The 24,340-nt window shown below is 42.9% G+C and overlaps 1 protein-coding gene across 1 annotated transcript in view; it reads left to right on the top strand.

Annotated features, from left to right (window-relative positions):
* The window catches only part of NUP107 (nucleoporin 107), a gene marked incomplete in the record, with an annotated part of 1,716,438 nt that overhangs the window by 157,486 nt on the left and 1,534,612 nt on the right, over nt 1–24,340 (top strand). Inside the window, 1 exon segment of the mRNA XM_044088020.1 lies at nt 11,644–11,771. Within this exon segment, the coding sequence (XP_043943955.1) occupies nt 11,644–11,771 (128 nt within the window).

The following is a 24,340-nucleotide window of genomic DNA, read 5'->3' as shown; positions in this document are numbered from 1 at the left end:
ATTGTCCTTGCCTGGAACAAACTGGGATTGCAACTGTATGTTCAGTTTCAGGGACTTTTCCCAAAGAGTCATTGTTAGTCTGCAGAGGGGGTAAGAATGGGTGCCTCCCTGTTTATGTACCACATAACAGTGGTGTTGTCTGTATTTATTAGCAGATGACCTTGCTGAAGAAATTTTCCGAAGGCCTCGATTGCATGAATCACTGCCAACATCTCTTTTTGATTGATGTGCAGATTTAATTCCCGGGGTGTCCATTGACCTTGAATGCATCTGCCCTCCATGTGCGCCCCCCATCCATGATCTGAGGCGTCTGTTGTAATGGTTTGGCTTGCTTGAGGTTTGTTGAAAGACATGCCTTTGTTTAGCTGGCTTGCTTGTGCCCACCACAAAAATTCCTTTTGTAGACATGGAATGAGTGGAATTATTGCTTCTAAGTTGTGGATGTGTTGAGACCATAAACTTTTTAGGTACCATTGTAGTTTTCTCATGTGTAGTCTTGCCAGTGGGATCAGAAGAATGCAAGATGCCATGAAACCCAGGGCCTGCAGGATTTTCCTTGCAGTCATCTGGGTGTGCTTTGCTAGGCTTTTGAAGTAATCTGGTAATTGTTCTTGTTTTTTCTTCTGTGAGGAAAGCCATTTGTGAGTTTGTGTCCAGTTTGGCTCCTAGAAAAAATATTTGTTAGGATGGCAGTAGTCTTGATTTTTGAATGTTGACTGTGTATCCCAAAGCCTGTAGTAAGTGAATGACATAGTCCAAGTTTCTTATCAAAGCTTGCTTGCTGTCCGCTTGTATAAGGCAGTCGTCCAGGTAAGGGTATATTTGTATCCCCTGAAGTCTGCAATGTGCAATTACTGATGCCAGGCATTTCGTAAATACTCTGGGTGCAGTAGATAAGCCAAAAGGCAATGCTGAGAATTGATAATGCTCTGACCCTGCAAGAAATCTGAGGTATCTTCTGCAGCTGTCTGATTGGGACATGCAGATGTCCTTCAAGGATGCATCTGCAGTCATTACAAATGGGTTGTCCTGTCGTCAGGCAGCCCTTCGGTCGGCCGGATTCCAAAGTCTGGGTCTGGCTTCGGCTGGAGTCGCACTTCACCCGACATCATTGCGGCAGTTTTCGGGTATAAAGGCATCAGCCGACGCCATTTTCCTCCGTCTTTCTTGCCGCATGGCGCCCGAAGCAGAAGCTGTTCGCAAGTGCCGGTCGGTCAGATCCAGAGATTACTACTACCGAATACTACTTCGAAGACTTCTATAAAACTAAGTACCCCGTTGGGGACTCTTTCTTGCCTCAGCCGATGTCAGAGAAAGTTAATAACTGTTTAACTTGTGGGAAACAAATACCTCATAAGGATTTCCACTCCTATTGCATACATTGTTTAGGCCTAGACCACGACGTAGCAGCTTGTCTAGCCTGTGCTTCTTTTAACCGGCGGACGCTGAGACGTCGCTCGGACTTTGCTGAACAGATTTTCGGCTCCGAATTTGCCTACATTATGCTGTCGGATCCTCCGACTACGCAAATAACTAAAAAAACGCAAAGAAAAGGACCGACACTCGCGGTCCGCGGTTTCGGCTGAAACCACGGCCAAGCAAACCACGAGTGTCTCGGTTTCGGCCGAAACCGAGCAAGCGGTTCTTTCTTCAGCCGATAACTTGCCTTCTACCGAGGCCTCTTCTATTCTGGTAGAAACGGCTTCTGAAATCCAGCCTTCTGTTGCGATTTCACAGGATTTATCAGACACCATCCCTCTAGATATTTCTACTCCTGCACGTGGAGCTGCTAGGCCTCCTCCAGCTATGTCTATTAAGGCCTTTGCCAGGGCTAAAGCAGCCAAAACTTCCAAACCAGTGGCTGCAAAGCCCCTCTCACAGGCCCAGCACCAGCTCCCATATGCTTTCTTTGGCACAGGATCTCATCACTTTAATCCGTGGATCCCAGCCTCATCCAGACAGGGCCTCTCTCCCTCCTCCAGAAAAGAGACCTAGAGCAGAGCCCCCTGAGCCAGTAGCCACAGATGATTCTTCTGATGATTCAGAACACTCAGATCCTCCTGAGGCTTCTTATTCTCCTTACGAAGACTCCGATGCTGAGGAGTCCATCCCTTCAGCCTCTCCTCCTGAGGAATTTTCCTTTGGGGAAACCTTGCATGCTATGAGGGAACAATTCCAGTGGCAGGGCCAAGATTTCTCAGACTCAAGAAAAAGGCTTAGGACCTTTCTACACTTACCACAGCATAGGCCTTTAGCTATCCCTCCAGTTCAATCTGTTGTTGATGATGCATTTAATGATGCTTGCACTACTCCTGATACTTCACCTCCGGCTCCTGCTAAACCAGATAGGTACTACAGGGTCCCGGACACTCATCACCACTTATATAAGGCCCCTTTTGCAGATCCTGAGACTCTCTCTCAGGGCCCTAGAGCTGTAGCAGCTACTTCTTCTAAAAACCCCCTCCCCTCTGAAAGGGATTCCAGGTCCTTAGAGAGATGGGGTAAAAAAGTTTACACCTCTGCTACCTTGTCAGCTAGAGCTTTGAACTGCCAATTTCATATGATTCAATATCAAGAGTTTATGCTTGACCAGTTAACTAAAAAGCTGTCCTCTGAAGAATCTTTAGATAAAAAGTATGTTCAAGAAATGTTACATAACATTCAGCAGGTTAGTAACCATTCTTTAAAATGTGGCTATGATGCACTGGAGGCTTCCTTTAGATCAGCCATGACGGGCACAGTTATCAGGAGGCATGCATGGTTGAAAGAACAGGCATTACCAGACCATATCAAATCTAAGCTTTTGGATGCACCTATGGACAAGGTCAATTTATTTGGTGCCCCCGCACAGCAAGTTCTGAAAAAGATGGAAGAAAAAGCAAAATCTGTGCAAACAGTAAAAGATTTCTTACAAGTTCAACCTCCAAGGTTTAGCAGGAATTGGCCCTCCAAGAATTGGTCCTTTCCGGAGTTCTCTAAGGCACAAAGAGGCAGGAATAGGCGCTCTAGAGGCAGAAACCAATCCAGAGGTGCCTACAGGGGTCGCCAGTGGCAGGGTAACAACCAACGAGGCACGGACGCAGCCACCACCACTACAGCAACTCAATCACAGTGACTTGGCTGTGGCACCGCCTACCAGGGAACAACTAGAAGCACCCTTAGGCGGAAAGCTAACCTTATTTTCAAGAAACTGGCACTGCATTACAAGAGAAAAATGGATTTTGCAAACTATAGACCAAGGTTACAGGTTCCATTTCCATACTCTACCAGGAAAGAGAGGAATGCCGAACTTACCACCTACTCAAAGGGCAGAAGCTCTAAAACAAATATCTCAATTATTAAGAATGAGAGCTGTGGAAAAGGTACCATCTATGGAGCAAGGGAAGGGATTTTACTCCAGGCTGTTCCTGGTACCAAGAAAAGAAAACAAATGGAGGCCTATTCTAGATCTGTCCGCTCTAAACACATTCCTCATTGTTCCAAAATTCAAAATGCTGACTCTACAGCAGCTTCTTCCCATGCTGGGCAAGGAGTCTTGGCTTGTAACTCTAGATCTCAAGGAGGCATACCTGCATGTCCCCATAAGACCAATTTGCAGAAGATACCTCAGATTTCTTGCAGGATCAGAGCATTATCAATTCTCAGCATTGCCCTTTGGCTTATCTACTGTGCCCAGAGTGTTCACGAAATGCCTGGCATCAGTAATCGCTCATTGCAGACTTCAGGGAATTCAAATCTATCCCTACCTGGACGACTGCCTGATACAAGCGGACAACAAAAACAAATTAACAGAAGACTTACAAAGAGTCATCTATCTGCTACAAGCCCTGGGATACACAGTCAATACAAAAAAGTCAAGGCTGATTCCATCCCAAATAATAACTTTTCTGGGTGCAGAACTGGACACATCAAAACAAATGGCATTTCTAACTGCAGAAAAGAAAGAACAACTTCCTCTCTACTTCTTGGCATTAACAAAGCAGAGCCACCTAACTGCAAGAAAAGTGTTACAAGCTCTAGGCTTCATGGCATCCTGCATAATTCTGGTCCCTCATGCCAGGCTTCATATGAGAAAGCTACAGTGGTACCTAAAGAATTTGTGGTCTCAGCACAAGCACAGCCTGGAAACCAAAATTCCAATGATCCCATGCCTGACACAAGAGTTCTTATGGTGGGCTCAGGCCTGTCAATCAAACACAGGACTGCCCTTCAGCAAAAGTCATCCAAGACAAACTATCACGACAGATGCCTCAGACCTCGGTTGGGGGACACACATGATGGACAAGTGCATTCAAGGCCTATGGACTCAAGACCGACTGCATCTGCACATAAACCTAAAAGAAATGATGGCAGTAAAATTGGCAATCCAGGCATTCAGACCTCTTCTCCACGAAGGCCAGCTGTTGATAAGGACAGACAACACCACAGTTATGTGGTACATCAACAAACAGGGAGGCACACACTCATACCCCCTATGCCGGCTGGCACTAGACCTATGGGATGTGGCTCTGGGTTACAACCTTCAGTTACAGGCAATTTATGTACCAGGGAAGGAAAACATTCTAGCAGACATATTAAGCAGAACTACAACAGATGCCCACGAATGGATGCTGCATCCGGACATCTTCAAAGACATCACAAGGAAATGGGGATTACCACACATAGACTTGTTTGCATCCCCATACAATCACCAGTTGAAGAAATTCTGCACAAGGACTTACCACCCACTTGCTTGGAAGGTGGACTCCCTATCTTTCATTTGGAAAAGCCTGACAGCATACGCATTCCCACCACTTCCTTTGATGCACAAGGTGCTTCTCAAGATCAAAGAGGAGCGTCCGAGGATCATTCTGATAGCTCCAGACTGGCCAAGACAACACTGGTACCCACTACTGAGGAGCATGTCCAGGGAACAAATATGGAAACTACCACTGATCCCATTACTGCTGACACAGAACAACTACAACATTCTGCATCCAAGCCTAAAAACTCTGCAACTAACTGCCTGGAACATTACATGACAGAAATTAACCCAAATTTATCCCAAAGGGTTAAGGACATAATCCTGGAGGCTCTTAGACCTTCAACAAGAAAGAATTATGCAGCAAAATGGAAAAGATATCTCATCTGGAGTGCTGCAAAAGGGCAAGATGTGACACCGGTGAACATAGCCAACATCCTGGAGTACTTGGCTGAGCTCTACCACACAGGCCTGTCCTATTCCTCCATTAAGATACATGCATCAGCTATTTCAGCACAGTACAGCTTGCATCCTCCTGTCTTCTCGCATCCTCTGCTCAGACAGTTTCTGAGGGGAATTAAAAATGTAAAACCTCCCAGGAAACCTCCATTGCCAGCTTGGGACTTGAACTTTGTGCTAGAAAAACTGACTGCCTCCTTTCGAGCCAGCAGCTACAGCAGACTTACAATACCTATCCTGGAAGACTGCCTTCCTGCTGGCAATAACTTCAGCAAGAAGGGTCTCTGAACTACAAGCATTAATGGCAGTACAACCCTTCCTGATCTTCCATCAAGATAGTGTCCATGAGAACAAATCCTACATTTATGCCTAAGGTGGTATCCAGAGTCTCTTTAAATCAGGCTATCCACCTTCCTACTTTCTACCCCAATCCACAGAACAGGGGAGAAAAGCTCTTACATACCTTGGATGTACACAGGCAATTATGCTACTACCTGGACAGGACAAAAAACAATAGAAAAACTGACCAGCTTCTGGTAGCTTATGCAACAGGAAAAGAAGGAAAACCAATTTCTAAACAGACAATCTCCAAATGGATAGGAAATTGCATTAGACTTTGTTACTCCTACCATGGAAAGAAAACTCCAGAGAACATCAGGCCTCACTCCACAAGGGCCACAGCCACTACCACAGCTTTCTTACGAGGAGTGGCTACCAAGGACATTATAGAGGCTGCTACTTGGACCTCCGTGCATACATTTGCCAAGCATTATAACTTACCTCTATATTCTAGATCCCGTGCTGGCTTTGCCACTGCTGTTTTGCAAGGGATCCTGACTACACCATAATGTATTCTCATTTCCTCCTGCATGTGTTTAGCTATGGTATTCTACCCATTTGTAATGACTGCAGATGCATCCTTGAAGGACATAGTACAGTTTTGTACCTACCATAAATGTAGATGTCCGAGAGGAATGCATCTGCAGTCGGGATTACCCACCCTCCTTCCCTCTGAGGTACTCCTAGGGTACTTACCAATCTTCAGCTAGCTTGGGGGGGATCTATTATGGTGTATTTGTTTGTATATATGTACATACATGTTTATTTTGTGTGTTTGCTCTCTACTATTTGGAAACTTTGGCATTTATCCAAATTTAGCCTACCAAGAGGGCACCTGGCATCTGGGGCAAGAAACACTGAGGAAAATGGCGTCGGCTGATGCCTTTATACCCGAAAACTGCCGCAATGACGTCGGGTGAAGTGCGACTCCAGCCGAAGCCAGACCCAGACTTTGGAATCCGGCCGACCGAAGGGCTGCCTGATGACAGGACAACCCATTTGTAATGACTGCAGATGCATTCCTCTCGGACATCTACATTTATGGTAGGTACAAAACTGTACTGTATGCCTCCTTGAGGTCCAGAGTAACCAGCCAAGACCCCTTGCCCAGCATGGGAAGGAGTTGCTGTAACGTCAGCATTTTGAATTTTGGCACAATGAGAAAAGTGTTTAGAGCGGACAAGTCCAGTATAGGTCTCCATTGCTTTTCTTTTCTTGGAACAAGGAACAGTCTTGAGTAGAATCCCTGGTCTTGTTCCTGAGGAGGAACCTTTTCTATTGCTTTGATTTGTAGCAGCTTTGAAACTTGTATGAGTGCCTCTGCCCTTTGATTTTGTGGCAGGTTTGGCATGCCTTGTCTTGTTGGTAAGGTATGGAAGTGGAACCTGTAACCTTTGTCTATTATGTCCAAAATCCATTTGTCCTTTGTAAAAACGTGCCAATTTTTTGAAAATAAAGATAATTTTCCACCTAAAGGTGCTTCTCTTTGAGCCTTGGTCGGCGGTGTCAAAGTCAAATCATTGTGATTGTCCCTGTGGAGCAGTAGATGTCCCTGCGCCACTTCTCTGATTAGTAGGTTGCCATTGGTGGCCCCTGTATGAGCCTCGGTATTGCCCTCTACCTCGAGCATGCCTGTTTTTTCCCCTTTGGAACTTGTCAGTGTCTGGAAAGGACCAATTCTTCGAAGGCCAATTCCGGCTGAACCTTGGTGGCTGAACCTGGAGGAAATCTTTGACTGTTTGTACTGATTTAGCCTTTTCCTCAATTGATTTCAACACACCCTGTGCATTATCACCAAATATCTTGTGTTTTTCCAGAGGTGCATCTAGAAGCTTTACTTTAACATGATCTGGCAATGCCTGTTCTTTCAACCAAGCATGTCTACGTATGACGGCCCTTGTCATAACTGCTCTACATGAAGCTTCCAATGCATCATAACCACACTGAAGAAAATGATTGCTAACCTGCTGAGTATTATGAACCAAATCCTGCAAGGCCTTTCTATCTAAAGGCTCGGGAGAGGCTAACTTTTTCTGCAAATCATCCATCAAGAAATCCTGATACTGAAACATATGAAAAAGACAGTTAAGTGCCCTCATGGCAAGGGTGGTTGAGGTATAAACTTTTTTACCCCACCTCTCCAGGGACCTAGCTTCCCTGTCTGCCGGCAAAGGATTTTTGGCCGTGGAAGTGGCCACTCCTTTGGGCCCCTGAGAAATAGTTTCTAGATCAACAGAGTGGGCCTTAAAGAGATGTTTATGAGTTTCAGGAACCCTGTAATATCTGTCTGGCTTGACAGGAGCAGGAGGGAGAGAATCAGGAGAAGTACTGGAGTCTGAGAACACATCATCCAATACATCTAACACTGGGGGTATAGCTAAAGGCCTGTGCTGGGGTAACTTAAGGAAAGTCCAAAGCCTTTTCCTGGAGTCGGAGAAATCCTGGCCCTGCCACTGAAAATGCTCTCTCACGGAGTGGAGAATTTCCCCGAAAGAAATATCCTCAGGAGGAGAGGCAGAGGGAATGGATTCATCAGCATCAGAATCCTCATAGGCCGGGAAGGTTTCTTCCTGGGAATCTGAATGGCCTGACTCATCAGAGGCTTCATCTGAGGAAAGGGTATCTGCCTGCTCAACCCTAGGCCTTTTGTCTGAAGACGGCTGAGAGCCTCTGTCTGGATGAGCCTGAGAGCCCCTGATTAAAGAAATTAGATCTGCAGCTAAAGTTATGATCTGTTTTTCCGAAGTGGGACCCTGAGAAATAGATTTAGGAGGGTGAGACTTAGCCTGGCTGGTAGCCTTAGCACGTGTGTAGGCCTTGATGGACATAGGCACAGGAGGCTTAGCTGCCCCACGTGCTGGAGTAACTTTTGTCCACCGGTATGGTGTCAGGCAAATCTTGGGCTTCGGTTTCAGGAGGAAAATCAACAACCGGCACCGGAGTAGCCTCCGGGACCGAAGTGTGCGGTAAAGTGGTGTCGTCGGCCTGGAGCGGTTGAATTACCGACTCCGAAGAGACCGATGCACTCACGGTAGGCTTTAGCGTGGCATCGGTGGAAGTCGCGGGCCTCTAATGTCGGTCCCGGTCCTTCCGTTTGTTGGAAATATGTGCTGTCGGTTGTTCCGACGGCATGATATAGGAGTAATTTTCCCCAAAAAAGTCTACAGCAAATTCTGCCTGGCGCCTAAGTGTGCGCTTATTGAAGCAAGCACAGGCAGCACAGGCCGAGACGTCGTGGTCTGGGCCGAGGCAGGGAAGGCAATAAGAATGGAAGTCCTTATGAGGTATTTGTTTACCACAAGACAAGCAATTATTAACTTTTGCAGTTTTATCTGACATCGGCTGAGGCAAGAAAAGGTTCCCCAATGGGGTACTTAGCTTTTTGATGACTTCGGTATCTGAAAGCATAGGAGCTGGCCGACCGGCACTTGCGAACTGCTTCTGCTTCGGGCACCGTGCGGCAAGAAAGACTGAAGAAGATGGCGTCTGCTGATACTTTTATACCCCAACCGCTCTGACGTCGGGGAAGAGGCGACATCAGCCGACGCCGGACCCAGACTTTGGAATCCGGCCGACCGAAGGGCTGCCTGAGGCAGGACAACCCATATGTCAGGACTGCAGTTGCATTCTTGAAAGACATCTAATGAATGACTGAGGGCTGTTGAGTACAACTGCAATTTGAGAAGGAATCTGCCTAACACCTCTGAAGCTTCCTGTAAGAATCCACACCAACCCCCGCAGCCAAAGTTGGGACATGCCCAGAAAGCCAGACTGGAAATGTAAACAAAGATCAGAATCAAAACAAAAAATCCCTGGGATTGGCCCTTTAAGTCCTATCTGCCAACTTGACCATTTCCACATTTACTTTAAAAGTTTAAAAAAAAAAAAAAAAATTCCTGCGATTGAGGGATATTCAACTTTCTTCCAACATCATCATTAAAAATTTGGTCTCTAAAAAGGTTTCTTCTTTTTCTTCCCTTTCATCCTAAGGTTGTGTTGAGTCTAATTCTTCCTTGTAGTCAGTAAAAATCCAAGTATTACAATTGTTGAGTTGTAGATTGACAACTATGTTTATAATTATTTAATCTTGATTAATTATGTTAATGTTATATTATAGCAATAACCCACGCCTGGGTGTGGGTAATGCTGGATTTTACCCATGGTTGGTGTGGTTTGGTCATGAGGGCGAAGCCAGAGTGGCCAAACAAAGCCAACCCTTGGTAAATCCAGCATTACCCACACCCAGAAGTGGGTTATTGCGATTATACAATGACATTATTTAAGAAAAAAAAGAATTACTTTTCTTAAATAATGGTATTGTATAATGCCTCCTTGCTGCCCTTCCGCAGCTGTGTGGTATTCTGCAGCAGTTCTGATGTATTGCGCATGCGTATGCCTACACAGTACATCAGAGTTGTGGACAAAAGCAACGGAGAAAGCAAGATCTCCGTTGCTTTTTACAAACTGTCTTCGCTATGTTAAAGGAGTTTAACATAGCGAGACAGCTTTAAAAAAGCAACAGAGAATCTCCGTTGCTTTTTTTAAAGCTGTCTCGCTATGTTAAACTCATTTAACATAGCGAGACAGTATGAAGCAACGCAGATCTTGCGTTCTCTGTTGCTTAAAAAAAAAGAGTTATAATGGAAAAAGTCCGGGCGACCGGACCTTTTTTCCATTACTATAACTGATTTACAACGTGCACGCTGACCAATCAGCATGCACATTTTTGAATATTAATGGGGGGTCGTTGTATAATAATTAATAATGGACTTATGTGGACAATGACCTAACTTTTGACCAACATGTGTCTAGTGTAAGAAAGTCTTTCTGTGTTGCACAGCTTATAAGCAAAGGGATTGTGTCTAGATCTCGGGATAACCATTGTCCCCTTTCCTAGGCCCTCATTAGGCCACTCATTGAATATAATGCCTCCTTTGGCACGTAGCTCTCTAGCCACATGCAACAACTGGAATACCCACAGAGATACCTTACTAATAGGATACAAGACCTAAATAATATGTCCTACATGGACAGACTCAAAGCCCTGTTGTCATACTTGGTATCCTACAGACTGCTAAGAAGTTATCTGTGTCTGGCATGCTAGGCATCCTCTGATCCATTATTGAAGGATTTTCTACACATCAGTATGTCAGATGGTATCAGAAATAAAATCCAAAAAACCAAGGAAAAAGCAGCGAAAAATGACCTCCAAAAAATAGCGTATCCAAATTTATTATCCGCTTTTGTCAAAAAGACTTCATCCTGATGGAAGTCTTTTTGATGAAAGCGGATAATAAATTTGGATACGCTATTTTTTGGAGGTCATTTTTCGCTGCTTTTTCCTTGTTTTTTTTTTATTGTATTTGTTTTTTGCACCTTGTTTTGTTCTTTGTGGTATCAGAAATACTCTGTGTAGGGATCTAAACCTCTTCTGCAACATCAACAGAATGGTTTGGAGGGACAGGTATATTTTGCAGACACTGTCACTGCTTTGGAACGTGCTTTGCATTTGCATAAAGCAAAGTTTATCTCTGTCCATTTTCAAGCGCAACTTCAGTCTATGGATGGGAAATGGAAAATTTACCCCAGGACTGCCCCTTTTACTACTAATGGAGAGATGCAGCTGACTTTGAAGACCGGTCATTCTTGGCATTTCCATTGCCAGTGTTCTATTACCATATCATGACCTGTCTCGTATCATTTAGAAACTAACCAGAATAGCACCCCCTTTGTTTTCATTGAGTAAGATTTTTGTTGACATTCTCATTATTTTAGTCATCACAGGGCAAAACTTGATCTGAGGTAGTAGGGTGGAGACCACGGAATTATTGGTGGGGGAGGAGTCAGAGTCCTGGAACTGAGAGGTTACACGATTGGTGCTGAGGTTGGATCTGACAACCCATAGGTGAAGCGGATGAAAATCGGGCAATGTGGATCTATTGTGGTACGTATGTAACTTCCATATACTGTTGCCCCCCATCAGCTGTGATCTGGAGAGTTTAATGATTTTTTGGACGAGTGATCTTTTAAGTTACTTTAAGGACCATGAACATTTTTCAGTCTGTGCAATAGTTCTCTAATTTCTTTTTCTATTTTAAACACAGGTGACTTTATTAAAGAAAATAGTAACACGTGCAACGCCTGGACAACAGAAATTTTCTAAAACTGCCAGTGTACTGTGGTTGCTTCAGCAGGAGATGGTCACGTGGAGGCTAATTGCATCTCTTTATAGGCAAGTATAGAAATTACTCTGACAAGGTAGATGGGAATTTTGCTGGTTATTTTGAGTTTTCTCATACCAAAATTGATTTGTACAGATTATAAGTATTGCAGATGTCTGTTATAGCACTGTGGAATAAAAGCTTTTTAAAAATACTTGTAAGAATTTTGGGTACTTGAGTATTATTGCAATCAGATTCCAAACCAGGCCATGTTTCTACTTTCTTGGTTGTGCATTTCACAGCAGTTCCCAAAATATATATAGAACTGAAAATGGGGGGGGGGGGGGGGGCGCAGAGAGAGCCAGAAAAAGAAGAGGACAGAAAAAAAAATAAAATTCCTGACACGGGCCATGACTTAATTTTCACGGTGCCGGGACAGCTTTCTGAAAGCTGTTACTGGCTCAGAAGGGAAACTCAGACTGTGGAGATTCTGTGGAGAAGGGGAGGTGATCTTTGCCGCTTTTAACTCTGAGTAGGGGCTGAAGCCATTATTCTGTCCCTCTAGGAAGGGTTTACACATTGCAAGACTTCTGTACTTCAGATAAGTTTGGGGTCACAATAAGAACGGGGACTAAGCTAAACGGGACAATAATTACTGTAAAAAGGCTGAATTACACACACATGTTGTTCCCTGAAGTATTTCAAACAAGGCCAGCAGTTACTTTGAAGTATAATAAATAAATAAATAAATAAAAATGCAACATGAAATGCACGTTTGTCATACACCTTAGAACTTGCTGAGAACTGAGACAAAGGAAGCATTTATTAACGACCAGCCATATAAAATAGCGCTGAGTTCATACAACTCAATTCTTTCATTTTGTTTAAAATCACAAAACAGTTGTCTCCCAATGTCAGACACAGATACTTAACATACCAACCCCTGCACAAACACAATGACTCCTTTCTCAAAAACATGAAAAATAATCTTATAAAAATGTAAACACTGCAAAAAATTCCAAAAACGCCGAAGCAGTGCAAGTCAAATCGCCCAAAACACAACCTCTTTCCACACAGATGCAGGAAGCAATTTTATAAAACACTGGGGTTTAAATTCCCCTCCGTCCTATCACATGTTTAAAAATAGTATTATGAGTGGCTGTCCATTTCTTGCTTAGAAAGCAAACTCCACCTCCCTTCAAATAAAACTAACAGTTCTACTATATTGTAAACATCAAGGAACATTAGTTGTATACATAAGCCTACCTAATGAATAAATAAAAACATTTCTAAAAAAATGTTTAGAAAAAAATATTTTCTTTAAAAATATTGTATTGTGAAGCGTATATTTATGTACATCTATACAAAATATGTTTTAAAGCATGTGTTTGTATGTATCCAAGCAGTATAAAAATATTAATGAAAATAAAAAAAAAATTTTTACTACTGGCTTAAGCTTCTTAGTTTCAAAATACACATAATGGAACTTAGTTCATTTATCCCTGGGTAATGGCAAGCATCCAGTCTCAATTGCCACACAAGTTAATTTTTCTCTAAAATCAATGAATCTGGCCCACCTCTCCCCTTATTCCTAACTTGATTTATTGCCCGAAATGTAAACTGGTGTTGTGGGTACTCCATGATGTGTTTTGCAAGTGCATTCTCCGCTTTGTGTCTCCCCATGGCATACACATGTTCATATACCCGTTTGCGGAGTTTTCTGTCAGTTTTTCCAATAAAGAATACTGGGCAGCATGTGCACTTTGCTTGGTATACTACCTGCTTAATTTGACAGTCAAGTCTGTCCCTTGTTTTGTATCTCTTGCCCCTAATCTCAAATGTTTGATCGGTGTCCATGTATTTACAATATCTACACATGTTGCATTTAAACATACCCATTGTGTTTACCTGCCTATTTGGTTTCCTTTCCAGTATTTTTTTCAAGTTGTTTCCCCATTTAAAAACAATCCCAGGTTTTTCCTGGAATTTGTTTCTCAATACACCATCGTTCATTAATATGTTCCAGTTTTTTTGGATTATGGAAACCACACTTTTAGCATCTAGGCTGTATGTAATAATAAAGCTGTAAGGGCTATTAGTTTGTCTGACAACTGGTAGTTCCGTAATGTGCCCATTGTGTTGGTTCAAGATGGGCAAATAAATTCCCCTTTCCCTTTTTAACTGGACTTCTTCAATTAAGTCCTGAATCAAGGTGCCTGGGTAGCCTCTTTTCAAGAATAAATCTTTCATAAAGCCACATTATTCCTGAAAATCGTGGTCTTTAGTGACCATCCTCGCAGCTCTAACTAGTTGGCCCTTTATTACAGATTTCTTTTGTGTAAAGGGATGACAGCTAGAGTACTGCAAGAAAGAGTTAGAGTATGTGTCCTTATGAAATATTTTTGCTACGAAGTATGCATTGCTCATGTCTTTAATTAGATCTACATCCAAGTATGCTATTCTGTCTTGTGCAAAACATGATGTAAATGTGGTCCCTTGGTACCTGTAGGGGTCCCAGACTTTGCATTATGGATAAGGGAGGCCATTTCACTTTGCCCAATCAACTACAAATAATATACAGGAACAACTGAGTGAAGACAGTCGATTTTACAACAAAATTACACCTGTTTGACCAGAAGTTAGTGAAACTAAGGAAAATTCAACTTGAAATAGCATATTTTCAAGAATGTTCATGTCTGAAGGTCATACCCAAGGGGCTTAGATCGTGGCAATACCCGACGGGGCTTGCCGAAGGGTCTCCCTTTCACCGTGACCTTATTAAATTATTTGACAAGCATGGGTTTGAACTTTTGGAGTTGATGTGTAAACACTACCAAGAGGCAGTGAACGGCTTGTTAAAAGAGAAAAGCAAGATGGACAATGATATTAAAAAAGGCATTGATTTTCAGAGATACAGCTTTGAATATGAGCGGATTTATAGCAGTATAGACCAGTATGTGTCAAAAATAAATGCAACTAAAATTAAAAAGTTGAACCGTGATATTAAGGATTACAATAATGGAACAGCTTATCCAAAATCACCAGAATCTCAAGGAAATTTCTTAGCGAGCCCATTTGAGACTGTGGGGGAAGAAAGGAGTGAAGAAGTAGCAGAAGATAAGAGTTCTACAAGTGCTGGTAGTGGGGTCAACTTGTCGGATTCTGTATGTCGGAGTGAACGCCTAGCCAACAACATGAGAAGCAACAAACAACCTCAGACAACTAATAGCTCAAATTTTCAGAACAGAGCTTTGAAACATGCACCCGAAACGGGTCGGAAAGCCCGGAGCAAAACCAAGAACAGGTGGAACTAAACCTGGACAGTATGGACATAGAACTAGATATCTCACATGAATGTAAGGTAATCTATAATTCTAGTTTGGACTTTAAAATATTCAACTACTCTGAGTTTGTTTTTTCCACTGAACTAGTGGAGTTGTTGGCTAAGGGATTCACCTTTGTACCTTCCACACAAGCTAATTTAGAAAAAACTTTGGTTGAACTAAAAATGTTTGTGAGGAAATTGAATTTATGTGCACTAATGGAACAACAAATAAGTGCGAGGGGGGGGATATTATATCCCTAGTACTTATCACCTGCCCTTACACCCCACAATAGCACTGTTTGACCAACTTTGTGAACTAGACAAACGTTATGTTGCAAGAAAGTCCTCATTAGGAAATACAAGTGTATTCAACATTAACAAAGAAGAAAAAGATGGAATCTTTACAAAATTTTTCAATAAGAATTATGGAACCAGACAAGGGGGGTGGCCTAGTGGTGATGACCTACGAAGATTATAATAGGATGATGGATATAGTTAACACTGACACTTATGTGGAAGTATCTAAGAATTAATTAAATATTGGATACTCTAGGATTAGGTCTTACATCAATGACATGTTTATAGAAGCTAGGATAGACCTTGATCTGTACAATTATCTTAAAATGTCAAGCACCCAGGCACCTATCCTATTTGGAATACCAAAAGTCCATAAAAACTTGTATAACCCATCTATGCGACCACTAGTTGACGCAAGAAACAGCATCACATATGCATGTGCAAAAGCTGTTGATAATATTTTGAAAAAATGTCAAAAGTGAAAGGCAGATTTCTAAAGATTCATGGTTATTTTTAGAGGAAATTAATAGGACCACATTTAGTGAGGAATTTAATTTCCTCACTATAGATGTCAAGGACCTTTATTCCTCCATTTCCCCACGTGGAAGCAATTGAATGGGTGGCCTGTATAATGAGACAAAAAGAAGCACCATGTCACAAGATTAAGTTGGTTGAGGAACTCTTGGACATAATCCTGTCATGCGACTATGTAACATTTAACAACAAGTACTACCTTCAAAAAATAGGTGTGGCCGAGGGCTCCCCTTGTGGGGCCAGCGTGGCCAGTTTGGTAATGGCATTTTGGGAGAGGGAGTACATTGTGTCTCACACATCCAAGAGAAAATTCAATTGTATACACGTTTCTTGGACAACATATTTATTTTGGTTAAGGGGGACATACAAGTTGCACAAGAGATGGTTGAATTTTTCAACTCTACATCAGAATTCCTCAAATTTACATCATGTTTTGCACAAGATAGAATAGCATACTTGGATGTAGATCTAATTAAAGACATGAGCAATGCATGCTTCATAGCAAAAATATTTCGTAAGGACACATACTCTAACTCTTTCTTGCAATACTCTAGCTGTCATCCTTTTACACAAAAGAAATCTGTAATAAAGGGCCAACTAGTTAGAGCTGCGAGAATGGTTAAAGACCACGATTTTCAGGAAGAATGTGGCTTTGAGAGATTTATTCTTGATAGGAGGCTATCCCGTCACCCTAATTCAGGACTTAATTGAAGAAGTACAGTTAAAAAGAGAAATGGGAATTTATTTGCCCATCTTGAACCAACACAATGGGCACATTACGGAACTACCAGTTGTCAGACAAACTATTAGCCCTTACAGCTTTATTATTACATACAGCCTAGATGCTAAAAGTGTGGTTTCCATAATCCAAAAAAACTGGGACATATTAATGAACGATGGTGTATTGAGAAACAAATTCCAGGAAAAACTTGGGATTGTTTTTAAACGGGGAAAGAACTTGAAAAAAAATACTGGAAAGGAAACCAAATAGGCAGGTAAACACAATGGGTATGTTTAAATGCAACATGTGTAGATATTGTAAATACATGGACACCGGTCAAACATTTGAGATTAGGGGCAAGAGATACAAAACAAGGGACAGACTTGACTGTCAAATTAAGCAGGTAGTATACCAAGCAAAGTGCACATGCTGCCCAGTATTCTTTATTGGAAAAACTGACAGAAAACTCTGCGAACGGGTATATGAACATGTGTATGCCATGGGGAGACACAAAGCGGAGAATGCACTTGCAAAACACATCATGGAGTACCCACAACACCAGTTTACATTTCGGGCAATAAATCAAGTTAGAAATGAGGGGAGAGGGGGGGGGGCAGATTCATTGATTTCAGAGAAAAATGAACTTGTGTGGCAGTTGAGGCTGGATGCTTGCCATTACCCAGGGATAAATGAACTAAGTTCCATTGTGTGTATTTTAAAACTAAGACGCTTAAGCCGGTAGTAAAAAATTTTTTTTATTTTCATTAATATTTTTTATACTGCTTGGATACATACAAACACATGCTTTAAAACCTATTTTATACAGATGTATATAAATATACGCTTCACATTACAATATTTTTAAAGAAAATATTTTTTTGTAAACATTTTTTAGAAATGTTTTTATTTGTTCATTAGGTAGGCTTACGTATGCAACTAATGTTCCTTGATGTTTACAGTATAGTAGAACTATTTGTTTTATTTGAAGGGAGGTGGAGTTTTCTTTCTAAGCAAGAAATGGACAGCCACTCATATTACTGTTTTTAAACATGTGATAGGAAGGAGGGGAATTTAAACCCCAGTGTTTTATAAAATTGTTTCCTGCATCTGTGTGGAAAAAGGTCGTGTTTTGGGCGATTTGACTTGCACATGAAAAATAATGACAGGTCTGGAATTTGTTTGCAATAATACGCAAGTACTGAGGTTTGTATAAAAAAAAAGAGGGAGGGAAAGATTTGTAATTTGGTTTATTTTTATACCATGTACAGTGTAGATCTTTTCAGTGCAAAAGACAGGCATATATAAAGGTGGTACTTTTATTTTGTTGACTGTGAACACCTGGCTGAACTTTAGACCTTTTTCACTGAACATTATATAGCTGCAGTAAATTACTATTATGAAATACATTTGTACTGTAATAAGATTAGTAAGCATAATGTTAGCCACATCATATGACCAAATATGTATACATAGTAATTACAGAGAGTGGAATGTTGAAGTGCAGTACAGTGACATGTAAAGGTTAATGTTGCGGCCTCACAGCATTTAGTTCTTCAGATTTTCATCTCGTTACACTGCTGCAGTCATTACACTTGGGTTATCCTGCCGTCAGGCGGTTCCCCAGTCGGCCTGAGTTCCAAAGTCTTGGTCCGGCGTCGGTTGCTGTCGCCTCCTCCCTGACGTCAGTGCGACAGGGGTATATAAGATGCAGCTGACGCCATTTCTTCAGTCTTTCTTGCCGTGCGGTGCCCGAAGCAAAAGCAGTTCGCAAGTGCTGGTCGACCGACTCCTGAGATTTTCATTCCGAATCCAGAACCGAAGTCTTCTACAAAGCTAAGTACCCCGTTGGGGAAACGTTTTCTTGCCTCAGACCGATGTCAGTAAAAGTTAATAACTGTATTTCTTGTGGGAAGCAAATGCCTCATAAGGATTTCCATTCCTATTGTATCCCATGCCTAGGTCCAGACCACGACGTCACTGGTTGTCGGTTTTGTGCTAAGTTTAACAAGCGCACTATTAAACATCTGTTTGATTTTGCCCGACGTTATTTTGGCAGAAAATTCAATTACACCATGCCGTCGGAACTTCTGACGACCTGAATACATAAAAAGCGCAAAGACTAGGACAGGCATCGGAGGCCCAAAACTGACGACGAAGCCTCTTCTAGGCCGGTCTCCGGTTCTCCAGTTTTCAGCGAGGCACCTTCGCAGTCCCTGACTGCCGCTTCGGCAGAACCACAGGCCGCCTCCGACTCCCACGTGGAGATGGCTGGGCCTTCGGATGCACAAGTATTTCAGCCTACCGAAACTAACCCTTCAGAGGGATCCGGAGTAGCTGAGCAACCCGAAGCTTCAGAGGGTGTTTTCAGACCTACTCAGTTAAGCATTAAAACCCCCCTGCTAAGTCTAAGCCTCCTTTAAAAACAAAGAAACAAATACAGCATTCTCCAGGACAGGCCTCCATGCCTAAGAAACAAATGCTCAAAATGGCCGAAGACCTAATCATTCTGATCATGGGGTCCCATCCCCCTCCTGATAAAAGGCCCAGACAGGATGCAGACTATGACTCATCCGACCAGGTGTCCATTTCTTCATATTCATCCTCAGACCTAGGATATTCTTTACCCCCTTATGAGGATTCTGATGCTGAGGAATCCATTCCATCAGCTTCTCCGCCTGAGGACTACTCCTTTGGGGAAACCTTAGATACCATGAGGGAGCATTTCCATTGGGAAGGCCAGGATTACTCAGAATCCAAGAAAAGGCTCGGAGACTTCCTTTTATTACCTCAACACAGACCCCATGCTATTCCGCCAGTGTGAGATATTGTGGATGATGTGTATACTGTATCCAGCTTAAATCCTGACTCCTTATCTCCAGCCCCAGTTAAACCTGACAGATACTGCAGAGTCCCTGACTCACACAAATTTCTGTCTAAAAGCCCTGTTGCTGACCCAGAAACTATTTCTCATGGACCCAAAGGGATTAAGGCCTCATCAGCAAAAAGTCCAATCCCCTCTGACAGAGATTCCAGAACATTAGACAGATGGGGAAAGAAAGTATATACGTCTGCAACCTTAGCAATGAGAGCCTTAAATTGCCAGTTTCACATGCTAAAATATCTGCAATTTTTGATGTCAGTTGAAAAAAAAATGCTTCCAGATTCAGATCCTCTTAATTTTAAAGAAATGCAGGATTTATTACATGCAGCTGAACAAGTGGGAAAGCATACTTTGCAATTTGGTTGTGATTCTTTAGAGGCCTCCTGTAGAGCAGCAGTTACAGGCTCTGTCATTAGAAGGCATGCTTGGTTAAAAGAACATACGTTACTAGATCATGTTAAAGCAAAATTATTGGATGCACCCTTGCAGCAGGATGTGTTATTTGGAGTTAAGGCAGAGGTATTAAAGAAAATGGAGGATAAGGCAAAATCTATGCAAACGGTGAAGGATTTCTTACAGGTTCAGCCTCCAAGATTTAGTAGAAATTGGCCAACAAAGAATTGGTCCTTTCCAGTTACAGACAGACCTCAAAGGGGCAGATACAGACGTCCAAGAGGTAGAGGTCAACCACAAGGTCCTTACAGGCCTCGACAATGGGGTGCACCAGGCCAGAAAGAAGGGGAAGACAAGCCCCAACCATATAAAAATCAGCCTCAATGACTTCCCATTACAGCTGCCAAACAACTCTCTCTTGGCAGTCCCCTTGGGAGGAAAACTGGCACTTTTCTATCACAATTGGCATTGGATCACCAAAGACAAATGGGTTCTCAACATTGTATCTCAAGGTTACAGGTTCCACTTTCACACTCTGCCAAGGTTAAAAGGAATGCCAAATCTGCCACCAAATTAATGGGCAGAGGCTCAAAAACAAATTACAGCACTCATGGAAATGAGAGCTATTCAAAAGGTACCACCACAAGAGCAAGGACAAGGATTCTACTCGACTCTTTCTGGTTCCCAGAAAGGACAAAGCCTGGAGGCCCATTCTGGATCTTTCTTCTCTAAACACTTACCTGGATGTTCCAAAATTCAAAATGTTGACACTACAGCAGCTTCTTCGGATGCTGGGCAAGAAAGCTTGGCTCGTGACCTTGGACCTCAAGGAGGCATACCTGTATGTCCCCATCAGACAAAACTGCAGAGGATACCTCAGATTTATAGCAGGTTCAATGCACTATCAATTCTCTGCACTGCCCTTTGGCTTATCTACTGCACCCAGGGTCCTCACAAAGTGCCTGGCGCCGGTAATTGCATTTTGCAGACAGAAAGAAATTCAAATTTATCCGTACCTGGACGACTGCCTGATTCAAGCAGAGAGCAAGGACATTCTTCTAAAGCATCTGGCGTTTGTAAAAAAGTTATTAAGTTGCCTGGGGTACACAGGAAACTAAAAGAAATCAAAACTAGTGCCCTCACACGATATAATATTCCTGGGTGCCAGCTTGAACACAACGGCCCAGATGGCTTATCTCATGCCAGACAAGCAAGGACAACTGACTCAATACTTTCAATTGATGACAACAGAAACCCAACTCCCTGTAAGAAAAATTCTGCAGACCTTGGGTTACATAGCATCTTGCATACTACTAATTCCATATGCCAGACTGCATATGAGGAAACTACAATGGTACCTAAAGAGTGTATGGTCTCAACACTGTCAAAGTTTGGAAACAATTATACCACTAATTCCTTGCCTTCAACAGGAGTTTCGATGGTGGGCTCAAGCTTTTCACCTCAACAAGGGGGACAGCCTTTTACTCAACCCACAGCCAGGCAGACACTGACAACAGATGCATCGGATTATGCCTAGGGAGCACACATGGCAGGAAAATGTATTCAGGGCAAGTGGCCCGCAGAACAAAGGCATCTTCACATCAATCAAAAAGAGATGTTAGCTGTACAAAATGCTATTATAGCTTTCAAGGACCTGCTGCATCCAGGACAACTATTACTAAAGACAGACAACACCAGAGATGTTCATCGTGCATACAGCTGCAGTAATTACAGATGGGTTCTCTGCCGTCAGGCGGGTCCTCGGTCGGCCGAATTCCAAAGTCTAGGTCCGGCGTCAGTTGTCGCTTTCTTTCCTGATGTCAGTGCGACAGGGGTATATAAGACACAGCCGACGCCATTTTCTTCAGTCTTTTTTGCTGCACCGTGTGAAGCAGAAGCAGTTCGCAAGTGCCGGTCGGCCAGCTCCTGAAATTACGAAAATTTGGAAACAAAAGTCTTCTTTAAAGCTAAACTTTTCTTGCCTCAGACCGATGTCAGACAAAGTTAACAATTGTATTTCTTGTGGGAAGCAAATACCGCATAAGGATTTCCATTCCCTCTGCATACCTTGTTTAGGCCCAGACCACGACGTCTCAGGCTGTCGCTTTTGCGCTACTTTCAATAAACGCACTATTACGCGTCGGGCGGAGTTCGCCCAGCACTTTTTTGGTAAAGCTTTTGATTATAAAATGTCGTTGGAGACTCCGACTACTGTTTTGTCCAAAAAACGCAAGGACAAAGACCGACACGCAAGGTCCGCGGTCTCCACCGACACCACGCCAAAACTGGCTACGCGTGGTCCGGTTCTCAGCGAGGTGCCTACGCAGCCCCTGACTACCGACGACACTTCTCTGGCGGTGTCTTCTGTAACCGAGACCACAGGTGCCTTGGCCCATACCCAGACTACAGCTACCGAAGCCACTGTGAGTGTTGAGCCTCCTAATGTGGACAGGTCCACTTCCACCCATGGTGTCTTTAGACCCTCATCTTCCTTTTCCATAAAGGCCTTTACTAAGTCCAAATCAGCCATGCTTCCCAAGAGGCCTGTTGCACAGGGCCCATCTCCAGGCCCCATGCCTAAAAAGCAGATGCTAAAAATGGCTGAGGATTTAATTACTCTTATCAGGGGTTCCCAACCCCCTCCGGACAAGAGACCCAGAGTGGAGGAAGATTCTCCCTCTTCTGACCAGGGCTCCATTATTTCAGAACATTCTGATGAAGAGGAACACTTGTACTCCCCTTTTGAAGATTCTGATGCAGAGCAGTCCATTCCTTCTATATCTCCCCCAGAGGATTTTTCTTTTGGGGAAACCTTGCATACCTTGAGGGAACACTTCCATTGGGAAGGCCAAGACTTTTCTGATTCCAAGAAAAGACTTAGGGAATTTCTTTTGCTACCTCAGCACAGACCTCTGGCGATACCTCCTGTCTTGGACATACTTGATGATGTTTACTCGGAGGCTTGCCTTAATCCGGATTCCCTGCCTCCTGCCCCAGTCAAGCCCATAGGTACTACAGAGTTCCTAACTCTCACCAATTTCTTTACAAAAGCCATAATGCTGACCCTGAAACCATTTCTCAAGGCACCAAGGGAATGAAGGCCTCTACTGCTAAGAATCCACTACCTTCCGAAAGAGTCTAGATCCTTAGAAAGGTGGGGAAAAAAGGTATATACCTCGGCCACCCTAGCCATGAGGGCCTTAAATTGTCAGTTCCATATGCTTAAATATCAGCAGTTTCTGTTATCACAATTAAGCAATAAAATGTCACAACCTGAGCAACCAGATTTGAAGGAGTTGCAGGATATGATGCATAGTGCAGAACAAGTGGGTAAACACACCTTACAATGTGGCTATGATGCTCTAGAGGCCTCAGGTAGAGCTGCTGTTACAGGATCAGTCATTTGTAGGCATGCCTGGCTTAGGGAACAAATCTTGCCTGATCATGTTAAGGCCAGACTACTAGATGCTCCTTTACAAAAGGATGTATTATTTGGTACTAATGCTGAGGAGATACTACAGCAAATGGAAGAAAAAGCTAAATCTATGCAAACTGTCAAAGCTTTTCTACAGGTTCAACCACCACGTTTTAGCAGAAATTGGCCTTCAAAAAATTGGTCCTTTCCAGCCACGGACAAGCCCCAAAGAGGTAGATACAGGCGCACAAGGGACAGAGGACAATCTCAAGGATCATATAGAGGCAGACAATGGCAAACTCCAGCACCAAGAGGTGGCGAAGACAGTGCACAACAATACAGGAAACAAACCCAATGACTTTCCCCTTTTCATGCCAAGCAAGTCTCAGCTGGCAGCACCCTTGGGAGGAAAGCTGGCGTTATTTACAAGAAATTGGCATATTATCACAACAGACAAATGGATCCTGGACATTATAAACAGAGGCTACAGATTTCATTTTCACACTCTTCCAAAAATGAGAGGCATGCCAAACCTGCCACACAATCAAAGGGCAGAGGCTCAAATACAAATTTCAAAGCTCATGGACATGAAAGCTATTCAAGAGGTACCTACTCACGAACAAGGTCAAGGTTTTTATTCCAGACTATTCCTGGTACCAAGGAAAGGAACCGACTGGAGACCCATTTTGGACTTATCCATCCTAAACACATTTCTACTCGTACCAAAATTCAAAATGCTCACCTTACAGCAGCTTCTTCCCATGCTGGGCAAGGAGTTTTGGTTGGTAACATTGGACCTCAAGGAGGCATACCTGCATGTCCCAATCAGACAAAGCTGCAGAAGATACCTCAGATTTCTTGCAGGTTCAATCCACTATCAATTCTCTGCATTGCCCTTTGGCTTATCTACTGCGCCCAGAGTATTCGCGAAATGCCTGGCATCAGTAATTGCCTACTGCAGACTTCAAGGTATACAAATTTACCCTTATTTGGACGATTGCCTGATCCAAGCGGACAGCAAACACATACTTCTGGAACATCTGGCTTATGTAACACGGTTATTGAATTCTCTGG

The sequence above is a fragment of the Protopterus annectens genome, chromosome 11.part0, assembly GCF_019279795.1.
Source record: "Protopterus annectens isolate FY-2018-M chromosome 11.part0, PAN1.0, whole genome shotgun sequence".
Lineage (NCBI taxonomy): Eukaryota > Metazoa > Chordata > Ceratodontiformes > Protopteridae > Protopterus > Protopterus annectens.
The sequence above is the reverse complement of the archived record's forward strand: the minus strand, read 5'-3'. Positions and strand labels throughout refer to the sequence as shown.